Source organism: Syngnathus scovelli, chromosome 21, assembly GCF_024217435.2.
Source record: "Syngnathus scovelli strain Florida chromosome 21, RoL_Ssco_1.2, whole genome shotgun sequence".
NCBI classification, from domain to species: domain Eukaryota; kingdom Metazoa; phylum Chordata; class Actinopteri; order Syngnathiformes; family Syngnathidae; genus Syngnathus; species Syngnathus scovelli.
In genome coordinates this window covers 7,395,731-7,414,605 of record NC_090867.1, presented here as the reverse complement: position 1 = coordinate 7,414,605, position 18,875 = coordinate 7,395,731, and the positions used below count along the sequence as shown (strand labels likewise).

At 45.4% G+C, this 18,875-nt stretch overlaps 2 protein-coding genes across 4 annotated transcripts; one reads left to right on the top strand and one right to left on the bottom strand.

The window, feature by feature from the left end:
• Window positions 1-141: 141 nt before the first annotated feature.
• On the bottom strand, window positions 142-16,553 carry LOC125991323 (uncharacterized). Of its 3 annotated transcripts, XR_011086102.1 has the most exons (12): window positions 16,415-16,553; window positions 16,130-16,258; window positions 14,658-14,735; window positions 13,072-13,211; window positions 10,393-10,947; window positions 9,674-9,841; window positions 9,084-9,433; window positions 7,652-7,829; window positions 6,052-6,146; window positions 2,123-4,403; window positions 1,322-2,042; window positions 142-1,222 (listed from the first exon to the last, which is right to left on the bottom strand). XR_011086102.1 is itself a non-coding variant. In XM_068649469.1 (6 exons), exons 2-5 carry the CDS (start codon window positions 9,676-9,678, stop codon window positions 6,143-6,145), a joined length of 279 nt encoding a protein of 92 aa, XP_068505570.1. In that variant the 5' UTR covers window positions 9,679-9,841; window positions 10,393-10,581; the 3' UTR covers window positions 4,322-4,403; window positions 6,052-6,142. The 3 variants fall into 3 exon arrangements, 1 of the variants encoding a protein (XP_068505570.1); XR_011086103.1 differs by lacking the exons at window positions 14,658-14,735; window positions 16,130-16,258; window positions 16,415-16,553 and adding an exon at window positions 13,577-14,650; XM_068649469.1 differs by lacking the exons at window positions 142-1,222; window positions 1,322-2,042; window positions 13,072-13,211; ... (1 more) ...; window positions 16,130-16,258; window positions 16,415-16,553 and having other exon boundaries at window positions 4,322-4,403; window positions 9,084-9,175; window positions 10,393-10,581.
• LOC125991306 (double C2-like domain-containing protein alpha) lies at window positions 7,636-17,995 on the top strand. Its single transcript, XM_049759130.1, has 11 exons — window positions 7,636-7,773; window positions 10,577-10,938; window positions 11,365-11,444; window positions 12,039-12,113; window positions 12,405-12,514; window positions 13,087-13,213; window positions 13,491-13,550; window positions 15,563-15,753; window positions 16,547-16,628; window positions 16,799-16,895; window positions 17,027-17,995. The coding sequence occupies exons 1-11, from the start codon at window positions 7,748-7,750 to the stop codon at window positions 17,161-17,163; spliced, it is 1,347 nt and encodes a 448-aa protein (XP_049615087.1). The 5' UTR covers window positions 7,636-7,747; the 3' UTR covers window positions 17,164-17,995.
• The last annotated feature ends 880 nt before the right edge of the window (window positions 17,996-18,875 follow it).

Here is an 18,875-nt window from a genome sequence, read left to right as displayed (position 1 = left end):
CAGAAACAAATGTTAGAAACTCAAAGAGCACCCCAAGTTGTCGGTCACTTGCTTACTTGATCACAGCGGCTAGCTACTATTGGTGACCGCCGTCGGGTCTGATCGGGCCGTCGGGTCTGATCGGGCCGTGCGCCCCCCCCCCCCCCCCTTTTGCCTCCGGCCTGCAAATGGCAGAACATGCAATGAGTTGGGCGCTGCTCGCATCATTACGTCTTCCTCGTGGACCGGCTCGCCCAAACACCGCGCCCTACACCTAGAGAACAAAGGACACAGCTTAGATCAAGCACGACAGTGGTAGGTTAGAAAAAGACAAAATGTTACCGTCTCGCTCCAATGCTGTCCTACACCTAGGGGATACAAAGAACGCAAGTACCACAGTGGTGGTAGGTTAGGGTTAGATGAAGTGCAACAGTGGCAGGTTAGAAAAAGACACAATGGTACAAGTCAAATTGCAAAATTGGACATTCGGGATCGGCTCGCTCCAACGCCGCCCTACACCGATGGGGGAGAACAAAGAACGCAGCAAGCACGACAGTGGCAGGTTAGAAAAAGACACAAAATGGTACAAGTCATATGGCAAGCTTGGACATTGGGCTCCGCGTCAAAGTTCAGTTTTGCCTCCATCCAAGTCACCACATCCTCCCCCAAGTGAGCCGTCAATGGCAACCAAGCACAAGACACCGCTGGATCCAGATAAGCCACAACCTCTTAAGCAAGACCAACTGTCAGACCCCCAAACACTGTCCACACCTGCAACCTTTCCGTCGTGCACCCATAACCAAAGGCAACCACACTGCCCCCTCCTGGGCACATGATCTGCACACGTTGACTTTTGCAGCGTGCTGCTTGATTCTTGACTTGATATGGCATTGCTCTTTTGGATATGGCATTGCTCTTTTGGATATGGCATTGCTCCTTTGGATATGGCATTGCTCCTTTGGATATGGCATTGCTCCTTTGGATATGGCATTGCTCCTTTGGATATGGCATTGCTCCTTTGGATATGGCATTGCTCCTTTGGATATGGCATTGCTCCTTTGGATATGGCATTGCTCCTTTGGATATGGCCATTGCTCCTTTGGATAGGCCATTGCTCCTTTGGATAGGCCATTGCTCCTTTGGATAGGCCATTGCGCCTTTGGATAGGCCATTGCGCCTTTGGATAGGCCATTGCGCCTTTTCATATGGAATTATACTTTTCCCATTCGGCTCCTCTTGCAGCCTATAACACACAGACAGTCATTAATTGTGTGCTGGGAAGCTAAAACTCGACAACCATTGTGTGTTGGGAAGCTGAAACTTGACAAAAACAGGTTTTCACCTGATTTAGGAGTACTCTTCCTCAGTGTCCTCAGCATCACTGAAATAGCTCCTCAAGAGCCTCCTGCTTGCTTTGTATAGAAGGATGCTAGCTGGGCAGCCTTTTCTAGTGCTACAAAAGACAAACAAATTATTACAACAAAAATAGATATTTTAATTTAATACATACTGAGTTTAGCAGTTGAAAAAATATATAATCATTATATTGTAGTAAATTATGATAATTATTCAGGATTATAATTCATATTAATTTCATCATCAACCCACCTCACATTGGACAGATGATCCAGGTTGGCGGCGGCCAAAACGGGAGAAAATAAACCGCGCAAATGTTTGTTGCGTAACGGAACGAGAGCGGGCGGGCGCCATCTTTGAATGGATTTGCTCTGATTTGGACATGACGTAACATTCGTTACATTTATCAGTTTGCATAACACGGAAATGGCACACGCATGATCTAAAATAATAAAGTGTTTAGTTAAAGAGTCAAACTTAAATTTCCTATAGTCAGACAAACACGCGCTTATCGCCGGCGTCATTTACGAACCTTCAACAAACAAACGAATGAAAAAAATGCTGGCCAGCATTAAAAAAAAAAAAAAAAAAAAAAAAAAAAACGCGAAAGACATTTAAAATACCACCAAAACGCGCAACGACGCGACGCAAAGTCGATTGTGGCGTGCCGTGCCCAAACCTCAAGCACTCCCTAGACAGCGAAAATCCTGCAAGAAATAATAAATGGCATCGTAAGAAACTGCAAACATTTGCTCACGGGCTAAATTGCCTGCGGCCTACAATTTACCTCCAGGCCCACCGTCGCGGTGGACGTGACGTTGCCGAGTCACGAGAGTAGACAATCGTGTGGAAATCCTCCGACAAACAAACAGGGCGTCCGTCGTGAGAGACGGCAAGAAACGACAAACATTTGGTGGCTCCTGCATTGGAGAACTCTCCTTGAGCGCGAAAATCGTGCAACAAACACGGCGTCCGTTGTGAAAAACGGCAGGAGACGACAAACATTTGCTAGCATGCCAGCTTACCTGAGAAACCGTCCGCCGCCGCGCGATCGGTGGCACCTGCATATGATAACTCCCCTTGAGCACACCTGTCTTCAATTTACCTAAAGCCCTGACGTCACATCCGTCAATTCAAATCTTCTTCTCCTGATCGTCCAGTGACGTAATTTCCCGTCCCGGGAAACGATTCGTTTGAGTGAACCTGATTCTAAAGATTCGTTCACCCAAAAGAACTGGAATGCACATTACTAGGATTCGTTCCCTCACTGATCCGTTCTCGCGATGAACTGGAAATGCAAATCATGATTCGTTCCTGAACGGGAAGTGTCATTTTCTTCTTTATTTTGTTTCACGGCGAGGTGGCACCAGCTTCAATGTGCATTACCGACACCTACTGGTTGAAGTCATATGAACTGAAAAAAGAACTTTAGGAAGTGATTCGTTCACTCTCGTTCACTGAAAGAAATTTGTACTTTTGAACGAATCGTTCACTCACGAGCCAACACTATTTTGTACTCTCAACAGGAAAAAAATAAATAAGGCAGTAATTCTTCAGAAGTTCAGCAAGTTTTTTTCGTTATTTGCTTGTCTAGGCTGTTCTAAAACATCTGTTCATTTTCCTCTTCCGTTCATTCACAAATGGTTAGGAACTATCTTCTCCACGCATGTCATATGGATGTCATTTGGACTTTTACTCACTCATTCCAGGCAGTGAAGCTAAATCATATAAACTACACAGGACAACTTCATTTCATACTTGAAAGTCAAACTTTGCTGAACTTTGACTTTTGTGACATTAGAAATCAGCGTTTGGCTCCTGAGCAGCTCTTCAAAAGGCTCCTGAGCTCCCCTACTAACCCACACTGGCTCACCAACAGCGTCAATGATGGAGCCGGACATCTGTTGAAAAATGATGCCAGACTGATTCCCACAGGTGAAGCGTCCACTTTTAGCAATCATCAAAGCCAATGTGACTGGAGCTGAAATATCAGGAGAAATCAAATTCCCATTTATTTGGTTTGGCGCGCAAGCATATTTAAGAGTGTGCCCTCATGACACCCCCCCTCCCTCTAGCTCCGCCACTGCAAACCTGGTTTAAGAACTGGGGTGAGCAAACTTTTTAGAACCACCATAAATCCTTTCATTCCACTGTTGACTGTCGGCTCCCACAATGCCCGGCCAGACGCATGACGCACATCAGCCAGAGCCTGGAAACGACCTCGCCGCCTCATCCGTATCCTCGTTCGACGTGGCCCGCGCCAGCCGAGCGAGGGCGCCAGTTCGGGTGTTGCCTAGCAACTGGATGGTGGAAAACAATCAAGGCCTTCAACTTAGGGATTTAACAGTGAGCGGGATTATTTGAGCGCACGAGGGGGAGAATCATAAACAGGCACAAAATACTCACACGTGAAAAACAAAATGTGCATGTTCATTGAGCATCAGCAGGGGGCCCAAACTCAAGGAAAAGTCAAAAGGATTTTTCCTCTTTGTTTTGAAATGAAGAAACAAAACTTTCAGTCTTTATGCTAACATATTAGCATCCAAAATCACAGTGCTAAAAGCAACTAAATTGACACACTATTAATACTTTCAAATCTTAACCCGAGTTAAAACCGTATTTGAATGTTCCTTTTGTGCTTGACGTGGTTAGGTCGCGTGGGCGTACCTAATAAAGCGGCCACGCGTGTCATCATCCAACGGGAGTGAGGCTGCCTCCCGTGACCTTTCTGAGCCTTTAAGGCAGAGCAGCATTCCCACGATAAATGCAATATTACTTTGTTGTTATTAATGTTCTGTGCACCACCGAGCTAATAGCTCTTTTTATTTATTTATTTATTTATTTATTTTTTATTTCCTGGCTCAGAAATGACTCCTTCGAACGTCGTCCTCATATTAAACAAAGACGTCGGGCCAATTTCAACAAGTGCTGCTTGTTTACCCTGACAGGCCTTTAGAGTGCTTATCACATTTCACAAACACTAAAATGATGAATTTGTCTTTTTATTTTATCCGTCATTGTAATGCGTCCATTAATCAATAGAGCGGACCACCGCTATTGAAGGAGGACTGAAAAGAAAAACAAAATGCACACATAATTGACGCCAAACAAACATTTGCTGTCTGAGCTTCAAATACAAATCTGTCACACAAGCGCACAAAATAAAAGCTGCAGAATTATGAGACTATTGTAAAACCCCAAAACATTTGCATAATGGGCAGGAAGATAAATTCTTTAGGAGGGAGGGGGGGGAGGGGGGTGCACGTATATGCTGAACATGTTCCCCAGCCCTGGGTGGGAGCCGTTTTCCATACAGACTTAATTAAAAGTTGTTGTTTTGGTTTTTATATTGTAAGTGCACCATCTGTGTAATAACATCAGAAAGACGGCAGACTGAAAACATTTGTTGTTGAAATGCCCTTTGGAGTGTTTTTGCATACGAATGGCGGCTGGCCACGTGCGCGTCACCCGAGGCTGCGCGTTTGCCCTTTTACGACACGGCCGCGTTCTCGTTTGAAAAAGAACATTTTAGTCATTTAAACCTCCGTCTGCATTCGTTAACGAACCCTGACCTGCAAATTGCCATTTAGAGCGCCGCAATGGGAAATTTTCACAATAATCCTTTTCTCTGAATGGCCTTCAAATCGGTTCGAAAAGAGTGCTCGAGTTCTTCTCAGTGTATAATTGCACAGTCGGGGGATTTTTTTTTTTTTTTTTTCTTAGCCACAGCGGTTATTGTCGTGATAAATGTATAATTGATACCTATCTTAATGGTCAGTAATACTACGGGTGAGACCTCACTATGCAAAGTTGTCAAGTAAGATAATCACCATTTATAGCGTACGCTCATCACAATCCATCTTTGTACTTTGAATCGTAAACGGGGAAAAGGCTGCGCAGAATATTCCACCAGACTAATTGCCGCCGTTTGTCTTTTTAAAAATGATTCAGTGTTGTCATCTGAGCTGCTGCAACACAAACAAATATTTATAGGACGTGTTGAACTGATGCTGGTTTACATGTGGTCAAAGTTTCTTTGGTTCATCTGATGATCTTTTTTTTTTTTTTGTCTAAATAAAAGAAGCTTTCTAATAAATACCCTTGGGCCTCTAAGGTCAATTTGAAAACAGTCCCCGATGCGAAATAGAACAGAAGAAATTCAAGGCACATATTTTGTTACCTTGAGCTGAAATTAGCCAGTTGACATCAAAACATGACGTTCAAATAGAATTTATTCGCGCCATTACTGAAATGATACTGCGTGCTTAATATGCACGTGCAGAATGACTTTGCTCCCATTATTGCCAATTTGTTTCCTCACAACAAAAGCATTGTCCCTGTTTGATCGCGCAGTCCCTCAGGCGGAAAATAACCATTGTCACATTTTTGCTATTGCGGCTGAAACACAAGTTTGCGGTTAATTACCACGGGAATACGTTTTTATTGCTTTTTCATCACGGCCGACACTCAAGCGGTGCTTGATGCCGACGGCGTAATTAAAAGCGCGCAAAGTTGCCAAGCTTTCTTGTGTAGATAGACGTCAATGTGTGGGATGTCTTTTGACTATTGTGTCGCAATTACTTTTTAAAGGTCAGCCTTGAGTGTAACAAATACAAAAATTGAGTGTTTACTTTTTCAAACTCGGCACATTCACAGTATTCATCCAAGGACGTCGCTTTGAACAAATATATGCTTGTCTCGCGGTTTCATACTTACCATTCAGTCCAACTTGTAAGTCAAAACACTTGTATCTCAAGTCATTTCTCCCGATGGAAATAATTCGGAATGTTAGTCATCCTGTTCAGCCTCACCTGAAAAAAAATACAATATAACATCATACCACTAGAAGTAGCACATTGTGTGCATCTGTAATGAGCTCTTCACTTGTCATCAACATGCAAATGTAGCTTAAAAAAAAAAAAAAAAAAGCAGCAGTGTGATGGAAAAGTGGAAAAGCAGCGAACCCTATAAATATAAGCCAGTCTGAACATGTGGATAAAAATGTGTGTATGCTCTGGAGGGTCTTGTGCCTTACACCACCATGTTAATGCAGTCATGCATGGCCGTGCCATGGCATCAATTTAATGCAAGCAAAGCATACATGACTGGTGTGTGTGTGTGCATGTGTGTCATGCTTGACTTGCATCTGCAGAGGAAAAGGACGAAGAGGATGGAGAAGCTGGTGAAGCAAAGACTCACACATAAGGGAACTATTAAACGGAAATATAAATAAGTCTGGCGGGGAGGGGGTGAGTAAAAAAACATATTCACTGTTTTGGAAATGTTTTGAAGCAAACAATGCTATTAAAAGGCCCAAATGAGTCCACAAAGACACTAATTGGTGTATGCGGGGACAAATAGCACGTTTCCACTTGTCTATCACTGACACTGACTCAAGAACACTGAAGCCTAATTATATGGAGGAACTATTCGTCTGCAGAGAGCCAAAGCGAGAATATGCCAACTTTTGCTTAAAAAAGCAAAGAGGAGACAAACGATTGGAAGTTTAATCATATTTCTCCGCTAAAATGATTTTTTTTTAAATGAGGGAAATACTGGTACTCTTTAATACTAGACTGTGCATCATGATTGTGACTCCTTGGCCACCAGGGGGCAGTGTTATACCATCATGAAAACGCAAACAAAGACGACTTTCACAACAACTGTAAGCTACAGTCATGTCGTTTTACACAGAGGATAAAGAATATATGTGAGTTTGGTCATATTATCTTAATAGGTTCATATTTGAAAGTAAAAGCAGCCGTATAAGACGCAAACTCCAAAAGTGGCCAGCGACAGTTAGCGTCATTAGCGACAATTATGAGAAAGAAAAACAAATTGTGTCATTAAGGAATCATTTGCTGCCAAACCAAGCCTGCAAATGACTAGAAAATTGTTTTCATAATTAAATGATTTCTTTTGTTGTGGTCAAACTTGGATTGATGCCTGAAGAATGTACAAGACTTGAATAAATTAAACGGGCAATTGGATAATTAATGAGGTGCCTTTTTTTTTTTTTTTAGACGGCATTTAAGTTTAATTAAACGCAACCTGCGTGTGGCACTCTCGAGGACCGACTCCCCCGTCGTGTCGCTCGTCCTCTCTCTCTCTCTTTCTCCTCCACTTCAGCCCCTTCACCCTTCTCCAGCATGTTGCTCTCCTGCCCCGCCCCTCCCTCACCTGCTCCTCATGCTCATCACAACTTGAACTATAAGCGCTTTGAATATTTCACTGTAAAGCGTGAGCCGCCGCCGCCGCCGCTCCCTCCTCCTCTTCCTCTCCTCCTCCTCCTCCATCGACTCTGCGCTACTCTCACCGCCACCTGTTAGTCCATCCGTCGCCCTCTCTGCGCTGCGCTGGAATCCCCTCCTCCTCCTCCTCCTCTTCCTCCTTCATCTTCTTCTTGTCTTTTATGAGGAGTTTCACTCTTGCTCGGAGGTAAGTCACCGCTGCCTTGCATTTGTTGTTGTCTTTGCATTCACGCTCCTCATGATCTGCAACATAATGAGGCGAGGAAGTCAAGAGAGAGGCTGGCGGACGCTCTTGTTTGAGCCCGCAACATGTGGCAGTTGCTCCTCCACACACACTTGCACACATTGCATGAAGTTTACTCATCCTTGGCTCTAATTGACAAGAGCTGGCTGGAGCACCATCTGATCCTCAACTTGTGGCATGTGGCTGCCAGTTTTTTTTTTAAGCTGGATGCCTGTGTGGGGGAAACTACGGCGGAACGGGGGGGATTGAATGTGTGCGCTGCAGGTGCACCAATATGACTGACTTTAGAGTTAATGAGAGGTATGGATTTAAAAAGAGGACATGGCGGGGGGGGGGGGGGGGGGGGGGGGGTCATGCTTGCTGTGTGAGTCTGATCGAAAGTGAAGGTGCTAAAAGAAGAAGAGGAGGAGGAGGAGGAGAGATGCAGCGCAGAAATATTCTCCTCCAACCTATAACCTCACCATCTATACATTAGCGATTGTGTAACGATAGAGCCACAGGGCTGCTGCTTCTTCTGCTGCTTCTGCTGCAGCAGCTGCTGTTGCTGCTGCTGTGCACAACTTGCGCATATAGAAATGATGCAAAGTACTAAAGGGTCAGCCAACATCATGGCCTGTTTGCACAGCAGAAAAATAGACAATGCAAAATTAATGCAATCTTACTATACGTAACTTGTTTGGTACTGACTATTAACTGGTTTGTGCTTAGGCCTAGTAATGGTACGAGAGCAGCACGGTAGATTTAATGGCGTCCTCAAAGGCCGATGAAGATATTCAAGATCCTCTTCTTTCCAGAATCGTTTGAAGCACCGCCCCCAAATCTACTTCATTAATGCGCCTTTGTCAAAGAATAGAACATCATCTTAACGCCGCCCTCCAGATGATTGAAGCCATTTTGAGTCCAAGGCTGAGTGAAGACTTTTCCCCATGTGACGATGAAAAGAAAGGATGAAAGCGGGCGTCACGCGAGCGATCAATCGGCATCTCGCTGGGAGCTTCTATTTTTTTTTTTTTTTCGTCCCCCCCCCCCGCCCCCCTCCCGGGAAGCATCAGGCCCTGCGGCTAAGTGTGTGCTCACAGCCACATGTGCCACTGACTGAGCACATCACATCAGCGCACACACGCAGTCGCATTGTCTGAGCGTGCATGCGAATTAATGAACTGATGCAATCTTCGTGTCGCCCGGCTTTTCTGTGCACCTTAGGTTCCACTTATCTTCTCATCAGAGTAAATACATCTTTCTGACATCCATACCTGGACTGTTGGAACTTAAAAGTCCATTGACGTCCATGTCGGAGTTTTTTTTTTGGCACATGTTGCACACTTTGCCGCTCCCGGATGTAAATCTGCAAACGAGAGACAACACGTATGTTAGCTAACCAATCAACAGCCATCTGCACAAATGAAGAGCCAGCGTCCTTGTCAACACGCTCTCAGTCAAAAGAGTCAAAGAAGCTTTGGGGGCTGGCAGCTGGCACGTTGCCGTGCGCCTCCCCGATGATTGTTTCATCCTCAGCCAAGGAGACGCCGGCTGGATGAGCTGTGACACGCGCGGCTCGCCGCTCCGAGGCCGCTCGCCTCCGTGACAAACGACCCCGCCGACCCTGTGGAAGGTCAACAAACTGGCCTCCAAATGGGTTTCACACATTATGACTTCAAACTTTTTTGGACAGATAGCTGGCTCAAACTGAGGTTTGCTAGCTTGTTATCATCTGTATGCAAAAAAAAACAACACTTGCAATCAATCCATCACTTTTGTTTTTGTGTTCTGGCTCTTTGGATTGCGTCCATTATTTAATGCACAGGCCTGCCAAAACCAAACTGTGAGAAAGTCTGTGACTCACCTCATCTGCTTCAAGTCTCCAGTTTTTCTTTTTTCTTCTCTCACACTAAACTCCTGAGATATAACACCTCGAGCATCTCGCTCGCAATCGATGGATGCTGCAGGTGGTCCAGAGGGGGATTCATCGAGCGCGGAGGACACAACGCCTCCACCGGGGGCCAGCTGCGATCTGTTTTTACAAAACAAAAGCCTTCAGATGTTTTTTCTGCTCGGCCCCCTCTTGTTTATTTAAGGACCAGCACAGACGCAGCGGGCCCGCTCGTGGTCAACTCAGCTCTCTGCCAGCACGACTCCATGTAACCGTCACGACATTATAGCAAAACCATATCCAGTAGATTCCATCCCATAATCACCCAATTGTCTATGGAGGATTTGGACGACACGCTGTAATTTGACGGCGGAGGACGGAGGCTTTAGGCAGAAGATTTGCTAAGCATAATTCTTCCTCTTTCATCCCAGAGCCTGAAGTGATTTGCTCGTAAATGGAAATGAGGGCGAAGCATCTGCTGTTTCCGACAAGTAACTCACGTGAGAAAAAACTCCGAACAAATAAAAAGCTGCATCCGGAAGAAATCCCCCCCCCCCCCCCATTGGGAATTACGGGGGGTTGCCAGAGCAACACGATTACGACGTAACTCTCGTGTTCTGCTGCATGGCGGACCTCGCTAATAACATCCGTGGGAATGTGATATTTGCTGGGTGGAGGATAATTGGCCATACCTGCAGCTTTGAATGCGATATGGAGCCGAGCGTTCCCACGCGTGGCCCAAAGTACCTCAGACACCGTCCTGAAAAGAAGATCAAATATAAAAATCAGTTAATCGGGCTCTAATCATATATTTGGACCTCGTGGTGACCTTGACTTGGAATGAAATAATGGTCATTGAATTTGGTTTCCTTTCAGTCTTTCGACCTTCATCCCAATGACGGTGCGGAAAGGAAAAACTTTAGCCATCACCATCCAGGAACACATGGCCATCGATGTCTGCCCGGGACCGATCCGGCCCATCCGGCAAATCTCCGCCTACTTCCCCCGTCTCTCGCCAACTTCATCCTTCTCGGAGCCGCTCTCGCCCAATCAGACGGGAGCGGCCGGGGTCGCCGCCACTGGAGCCGGGGCGCTCAGCCCGGGCCGCACGGGAGATGTGAGCGGCGGCGGGCTGTTGTCGCCCTTGTTGGCGGCGGGAGGCGGCGGCGGCTTGCTGTCCGCCATGAGCAGCGTCGACACCTCCATCGAGGTGGACAGCTGCGACAGCGACGATAACAGTGAGTCACCTGCAAGTACAAAAAAGAAGTGAGAAAAAAAAGTGTACTGTACAACAAAAGAACAAAAAAACATCTCCCTCATCCATTCCTTCTCTCCAAAAAGCCGCTAAATACGTCTTACGAATGTCACGGCCGCCGACATGATACATTCGTCACGAGGCTCCAAAGAGAAACATCACGCTTTAACGCATGATGTTTCCTGCATGCTACTATTTTTGAATCTAAGGACTCGATCGCGTTCAACCCTCAGGGGAGTCGACAGTCGATGTGCGTCATCGCCTAAAATAAAAAAAAAAGATCATATACGGTCCTGTAATCCATTTAAAAGGCACACGAGTAGGTGTAAGAACTGAATGTACATGAATCGTATTCGCAATCGATTCCAAACAGATCAATTCTGCCAAATCAATTGTGATTTTTGAACAGCATCTTTGGGCACGTTGGAGTTTGACCTGCTGTATGATCGAGCCACCAGCTCCTTGCACTGCACTGTCCTGAAAGCAAAGGTAAGCAACAAAAAATAAGTTTCCCCATCGGAACAAATTAGCGGCATTGCAATGCATTTCAATTGGGGAAAGCGATTTGCTAGTCGTAGCGAACGCTACGAGCTAATCTATCAATCGTGCCTTCGGGTACTCGGCATCCAAATAAAAAAGAACATATAAATCCAATCAGGATCAAAGGCGCTTCTCCTTATTCTGGTTTTTGGGCCTGCTTGCATGTCATTTGAACACATTATAAGCATTGCATTTGTTTCGCCGCCACTTTGATGTGGGACGGGACGCCCTCGCGGAGCCGTCGGCGCGGCTGTAAAATGTCGATACCGGCAGATGAAAGCTTGGCAGATTGTTGGCAACGTTTGGAATAGATGCGTTGCGTTCGGGCGCCGGTTGAAGTGTCAACACTAATTAGGAGGGCAATTTTTGAGTACAGTCAAGGAAACAAATGTCCATAATGTCTGAAAATTAACCCAAAAAATAAATAAATCAATAAAAATAAGTTACAAAATAACAAAAAAATAATGCAAAATAAAATGAATTAATAAAAATAAATAAAAAAAAAATAGAATAAAAATGTCCGCCTCTCTCTGTTTGGGCAAGGGTCTGAAACCGATGGATTTCAACGGGCTGGCCGATCCCTACGTCAAGCTACACCTTTTGCCGGGAGCCTGCAAGGTCAGAATCTTATTATGCGATTGTGTTTTTCTCTAATTCGGCGATATTGCAGAATATTACACGCAAGGTTCCGGCTCTCGCTATCCTGCCTGATTAGGCTACACCCGAGCGACTTAGAACGGAATTGATTAGTATCAAAACGGAGTGCACCACTCTATTCATTTGCTGCCTTAATCATATCATTTGGATTTTCTTGTCATAAATAATTTAGACCAACTCGAGAACAGTGACTCAATTGTTTTTTTTTTTCAATAAATTGCGCTATTGCTGTTGACAATTATTTTTTTTTAGGCCAACAAACTGAAAACCAAGACAGTCCGTAACACTTTGAACCCGGTGTGGAACGAGACGCTGACGTACTGCGGCATCACCGAGGAGGACATGTATCGCAAAACGCTGCGGTAAGCTTTATTTTGATGTCGGCCGTCCTCTGAGGCCTTTTATGTCTTGCGTTCGTTCCCCGCCGCTGCCCGGCGGTATCAGTAAAGATCTCCCCTGGTTCCCGCTCTCTTTGTCTCGCCGTGACAGATTGGGGTCACGCTTAAGCACCACGGGGTGTTTTTATTTCCTAGACCACCACCCCCTCCCCTCTCCATTGCCACCAAAGGTGCGAAAAGCTGGGAATCGTCATGTCCACTTGGATGATTTCCCCCTCCCCCGTTATAGATAGTATATATCAGCGCCATCCATCACGTCTCGTTCCATCGCCCTTTTCAAAGTGCCTGCAAAGCGAAGATACTTGACTTGATATTACCTGCGAGCTTTGTCACCTGTGTCCCGGAGCAACATCCAGCCCCATTTACGTAATAACATCTCTGGAACATCACGGCGGACAGAAATGCCGAAGTGCTTTTAGTCGCCATTAATCTTTCGTTTGGATACAAAGCAGCCTGTTTCGTTTATATTCTCAAAAGGCGGAATCCCATTTGCTCTTCAGAACTGTTAGATGAATTCCTACCGCTGTCCTTTCCAGGGTGTCCGTCTGCGACGAAGACAAGCTGACTCACAACGAGTTCATCGGGGAGTCGCGGGTGGCTCTACGCCGCGTGAAGCCCGACCAGACCAAACACTTCAACATCTGTCTGGAGCACCCACCTCCTGTGAGAAGAAAAGACACGCTGAGCAGGATGGGTTCTGTCAAAAAATAGCCTAAACTTGACCTTGAAAATTTTTTCTACCATGCTAAATGCTATCTTGCTAGCATGACTTAACAAAACGTGATGGAGCAAAATGAGAAAAGTGTCAAAGCATGATGGGAGGCTGAGTTAGAGCGGTCCATCAAGCATTTTGTGAGACACCGACGCCCGCCTCGTCGTTTTTCAAGCCAGCCATTCCTCAGACCTGACTCTTTTTTTTTTTTTTTTTTTCACCCTGCAGCTGCCCTCGCCCACGGCCATGAGCACAGCACTCAGAGGCATCTCCTGCTACCTGCGAGAGGTGATGATACACTTTCTACCACTCACCATGTTTAGTATCTCAAAGAAGTTCATGAAGCGTTTCCCGGCTGACTGATCTCATGTCACACGTAGACACGCTCAAAGTCACACCCGCTAGCGATTCGATTAACGAGTAGCAAGGGGTGGCTGGATGTCGAGAAATTGGATTCTTACAAACCCACAACATTCTTTAGAAAAGACTTTATAAACATTGATTATATGTTCCTTGCAGGGAACTAACAAAACGAAACAAAATCGAAACAAGGCTTGGGAGGACCGAGGATATTTCAGGGGAGGCCAGTGCCCCTGCCGGCCCCCCCTAGCTCCACCAGTGACTACCATCCCACTGTGTTAACGTTGGTGTTCTTTTTTTCCGTGTAAAGCATTTTCCAAACACTGATCTGACTTAGCGTGGATTTAGTCGCCTCAAGCTGCTTCATTGATTCTGGTGATTGTTTGTCGTGACGCTCATCCGCTCCCCCTCACAAACAGAAATCATTCCCATTGCTGCGGCGGCCATCGATGCCCATTTGCCTCTAATGAGTCCCTCGCTATCGACCTGTGAAGGTCCGAGCTGCTTTATTAGCACGCGCGCTCTGCAAATTAGCATCTCTAATTGTCAAGTCCATCAGTCAGACCAACAAGCCAGCCTTTGCAAAATATGGGAACTTCTGGAGGATTGCAAGAATGGAAGGCGGAGAGACAATTAGCGAAAGGAGGATGAATGTGAGCCGCGCGGCATATTGATCACTTTACTGTGTGTCCTGCTCTCGCCTGGAGATAAGACTTAATGAGAGATGGAGCGATACCGAGCAAGTGAGAGGCTGAAAATACACATTTTGCTCGTTGGGGGAACTGCAATGGGAGCTCCCATATATAATCATACCCAGAGATAACATACTTTATGTGTGTGCGTGCTTCTGGCCAAGCGGGTGAGTCACGCTCTCCCACTTCGGCCATTTTCCTCCACCTGTCACTTTGGATCGTATCTGTCGCCTGGCTTGTGTGTCAAAAGCTTCCGTTTGCAGTCATCCATGTAAAGTAGTCGAGCCCAGAGTCATAAACAGCAATAAAATCACGCTGAGCTCGGAAGCAGACGGATCCTTACCTCGCCCGACTCGATTTTTAGTGGAGATGTGAGGCGGTACCTCGGCTAAATGTCACCCTCGGTGACATTTTCAAGTCCCTGGGAAGATATAAATACATCTTCAAGTTCGACACATCGCAGAGAAGCATGTAAACAACCCTGACGAACGTGAATAAAATAAAATTTTTAAAATATATACTGTAAATGAAAACACGAACAACGAGGCGCTCTAATGTGAAAGCGCACTTGTGTCAGGGAAACGTATCTTTCTTTTAAAGCGCCAAAATACTTTTAAATTATAATTTACACAGGATGATTTGCATCCATTTTATGCCAGCCTTGGCTAGTGTGAAAGTGCTAACCAAGATTTGGTTTATTGCCACTTAAAGGTTTCGCACGAGAAGATATTTGTTCTTGTAAATTGTTGCTGATAATAAAAACCGAATGCTAGGAAACTTGTAGACTAAAGTGTGTCGCTGAAAAATGATACTGCAGGCGCACACTCGCTCAAAAAATACATCAATGCAGCGTTCCGACCCCACGTTTTTTTTTTTCTTTGTTGACATTAAAAGTAATCCCTGTATGTTTGAAGAGTGAACTCATAAAACATATCAATATGAAATGACCCTGGCTACCTCAAGCAATAAAAAAATCTTATTATTTGTAATCAATACTTTCCGAAACGTTGAAGAGGAGCTGCTTTGAGAAAAAAAAAAAAAATCCAGTCGTGTTTTATAACTCTATTAACTCGAGTTTGACGTGGCGTGACGACAAGAGCCCCATCTTATCTTCACAATGCGTCGGGAAAATCGGAAATATGAATTACAGTGGGCGCCCGAGTTGCGTGACTGCATTACTTTTGATTACATGCGGGACTCCCGCGGCTCAACCTTCTGCTCCTCTTCTCATCTCCTCGCCGCTCTCAGTGGGAGACAGAGCAGCAGAGAAGTCTGGAGGAGCGAGGCCGTTTGCTGCTGTGCCTGCAGTACGTCCCCCCTGCCGACGACGGCGAGGGGGCCGGCGAGAGGGCCCGCGGTGGGCTGTGCGTGGGCGTCAAGCGCTGCGCCCACCTGGCCGCCATGGACGTCAACGGCTTCTCCGACCCCTACGTTAAAACGTGAGCCTGCTTTCTATGAGCGCCACTTTGGTGGGGTCAAGGGTCAAATTGTTGTTGTTTTACTCGGGAGGGCCCTGGGGTGGCCAAAGCGGGGACAGCCACAAATGACTTATAGTATCACTAGTCTGTCACAAACGGATGTCCGATCCGTCACGATAACGACGAGAGATGACGGCTGCTTTCCCACAAGTGGGCGCCATCACTATCATTCGTCAAGTTAACAACGGGGGTCTTGTGTGGAATGTCACTCCTCAAAAAAGGAGTGATGGACTCCGCAGTCGGGGTCACACCAGACGGCGGGGTTATTAGTGCCACGATCACCCCCCTCCCCCCTCCCCTATGGTTTGATTACTCGGTGATGAAGGGAAAGCAATACCGCACGTGTCAGCGAGGTCAGCGAAGCTCTTCCGGTTGACTGATGCACTCTGACAGCGAGGAGACAAATGAGCACGGAAATGTTCTGGATGCCACACTTTCGCTTTCTCCAGGGGCTTCCGGCGTGTTCCTAGAACGATTGGCAAAAAAAAAAAAAAAAAACACACAAGCTCACAAATACACACACTAATAATAATTTGTGCCTTTTCAACAATAATACTGCTCAAGTATTTTGGAGTAGCTGCTGGTGTTGGCAGTGGTCTAAAACTACAAGAACTAATCCCACCTCAGGAAATTCAGGGATAACACGCTGAGGCTTTCCATATGCAATCAGCTCAGGAAAATCATTGCTATTCCTTGCAGCAGGTGGACAAGTCGCAGAGGAAGATGATGCTGTCACACTTTCTCACTCTCTCAGGTACCTCAAGCCAGACGTTCAGAAGAAGTCCAAGCACAAAACGGCGGTGATAAAAAAGACTCTCAACCCGGAGTTTAATGAGGTACGTTCATATGGTTAACGCACGGATGAGCTCATTTTTGCCGCCGATAGTCCTCAGACACGCTCGGCGGCATCGAGAGCCAATTACTGTTTGCACGGGATCATCATGCCGCCTCATTACGGACACGGCGGACAGGTTTTGGCTAATAACCTTTTGCTCCGTCTTGTCAGGAGTTCTTCTACGAAATCTCCTTCTCGGAACTCGCCGCCAAGACGTTAGAGGTCACCGTGTGGGACTACGACCTTGGCAAGTCAAATGACTTCATTGGTGAGTTCCAAATTGTGCTCGACTGTGACGTCCCTCCCTTCTCCTCTGGCAAAATAAAATTTCTTTTATAAATAAAATAAAATTCAAACACACCTGTGAGAAAACGTCTGTGGTGTTTCTGTGATGGTCAGGTGGCGTGTCCTTAGGCTGCCACTCGCAGGGGGACGCCCTGCAGCACTGGATAGACTGTCTGAAGAACAAGAGCAAGAAGGTGGAGCGCTGGCACACGCTGACCAACGAGCTGCCCGGCTCCACTTCGCAGGAATGAGGTCCGCCCCGTCGTTCAGGACTCTGCAAGCCAACACAACACATGGCGACGGAAGGGAAAGAATGAAAGGAGACTTTTCTGCATGAGTGTCCACAAAGGACTTCATGAAAAGTAAAAGGCATCAGTCATTTTCCACGCCACACCTGATTATCTGAAAAGTCACAGCGCTTGGGAATGACTGCTCTAACAGCTATGAGAACATTGTGCCAAATGGAAGCTTTGTGCTTCCTATTAAGTGGGACCATTTATTTTGATCAAATAATAGCGCATGAACATCTCGTTCGCAGTGCCAGACGCTTCCAAGGAGCTTTAAGTCGACATTTTGCAATTATTGGACTGTGTTTTGATGGGCTGGTGGCGGCACACGCTGTTGACGGCCTAATAAGATGGAAAAGGAGAATCGGTTCTTCCACCTTAACAATTTCTTGTCAATTGTTTGCATGTTCCGTGTCACCGACCAAAAAAAAAAAAAAGAATGACATGCTTGTCGTTGCCAGTTGCACTCTTTTGATCGCAAGATTGTGTTCAACCTATTTTTTTTGTAATGTGCTTCAAGTTGTAAAATGTGTCAATGCAAATATTCCAAAGTTATGAACCTGGCCATAGCTTTGTCTAAAGGAAACAATTTCTGTAATTCATATTTATTCAACAAAGCACACAACATTGTCCAAATCAGTTGTGGACGGCGCAAAAGGCAAGCTGTATCGTTTGTGAGGCATGCAAAAAAAAAAAAATTGTAAGTATATATCATATATATTAATTTTTGGGGTTGTTTGTCTTCTGGGAGTTGAAGTGAGCATGGTTTATTTATTTCATAAATGGTTCTTATGGATTTGCTTTGTGCATCTATTTATTTCCATTCTGCCAGTAAATCCAATACTGCCCCTCAGAGGACAGAAAATGCAACTGCACAAAAAAAACATGCAAACGCTGATCTTGACTGTCTTGTTGAGAGTTTGACCTAGTTGACTTGTGTGCGTAATATTGTGTCAACACAGATACACACACTGATAGGAACAGGTTGTCACAAAAGCGCAAATAAGCAGCATCACAACAACTACAAGATTCAATCTGACATGTTTGTGCAACCAGCTGGAGCCGAGGCCACATGGGGGCGGGGTTAATAAGATCAGCTAAATGTTTAATAAGACAGTAGTGAGATAAAATCCGTTTAAAAAAAAATATTTCACTAGGAATGGGAGCCGGCAGCTCATTTGACATCCCATAATTGTGTGTAAATCACAAACATTCAATTAGAAGGCCATTTCTCGGGCAGATTGGAGGAACACACCCTGATGTGAAATCAGTTCAAAAGTGCAAAAGTTATTATGTTGCTAATTGTTTTAAGATATCATTGAAAACGGTTTTGTATTTGTGTGCTAATTTTTTGCCGGGCAGAAGATGCCGGAGGCCACCGAGCGGCCGCTGATATGAGCCAGCTGGATTTAATCCCACTGACCCACTTAGTGCTTTATGTGGACAAATGGGAGCGGCTGCAGTACAGTAAGTAGTGCCTGTCAAATTAGCTGACTCACAGGATCTTTGCTTGTCAACATGGAAACACAGCCTAGGGGGATTTTTTTTTTTTTTTTTTGTTCCCTGGAAGATCTCTTTTTTTATTTTTAGACTTGTGTTGAAAATTTTGGTATTTAAATATGAAATTTTCATTTGGGTTAATTGTCCACTTTAGCTGTAGCAAGCACGCTGTGCCT

Excerpts from the sequence above, each read along its gene's own strand:
- LOC125991306 (XM_049759130.1), top strand. The coding sequence starts at position 7,748 with ATGAGGAGTTTCACTCTTGCTCGGAG. Across the intron at positions 10,939-11,364 it reads CTGCGACAGCGACGATAACA|CATCTTTGGGCACGTTGGAG; the intron begins GTGAGTCACCTG and ends ATTTTTGAACAG. Across the intron at positions 11,445-12,038 it reads GCACTGTCCTGAAAGCAAAG|GGTCTGAAACCGATGGATTT; the intron begins GTAAGCAACAAA and ends TGTTTGGGCAAG.
- LOC125991323 (XM_068649469.1), bottom strand. Across the intron at positions 7,830-9,083 it reads TTTAAGTTCCAACAGTCCAG|ATCATGAGGAGCGTGAATGC; the intron begins GTATGGATGTCA and ends ATTATGTTGCAG.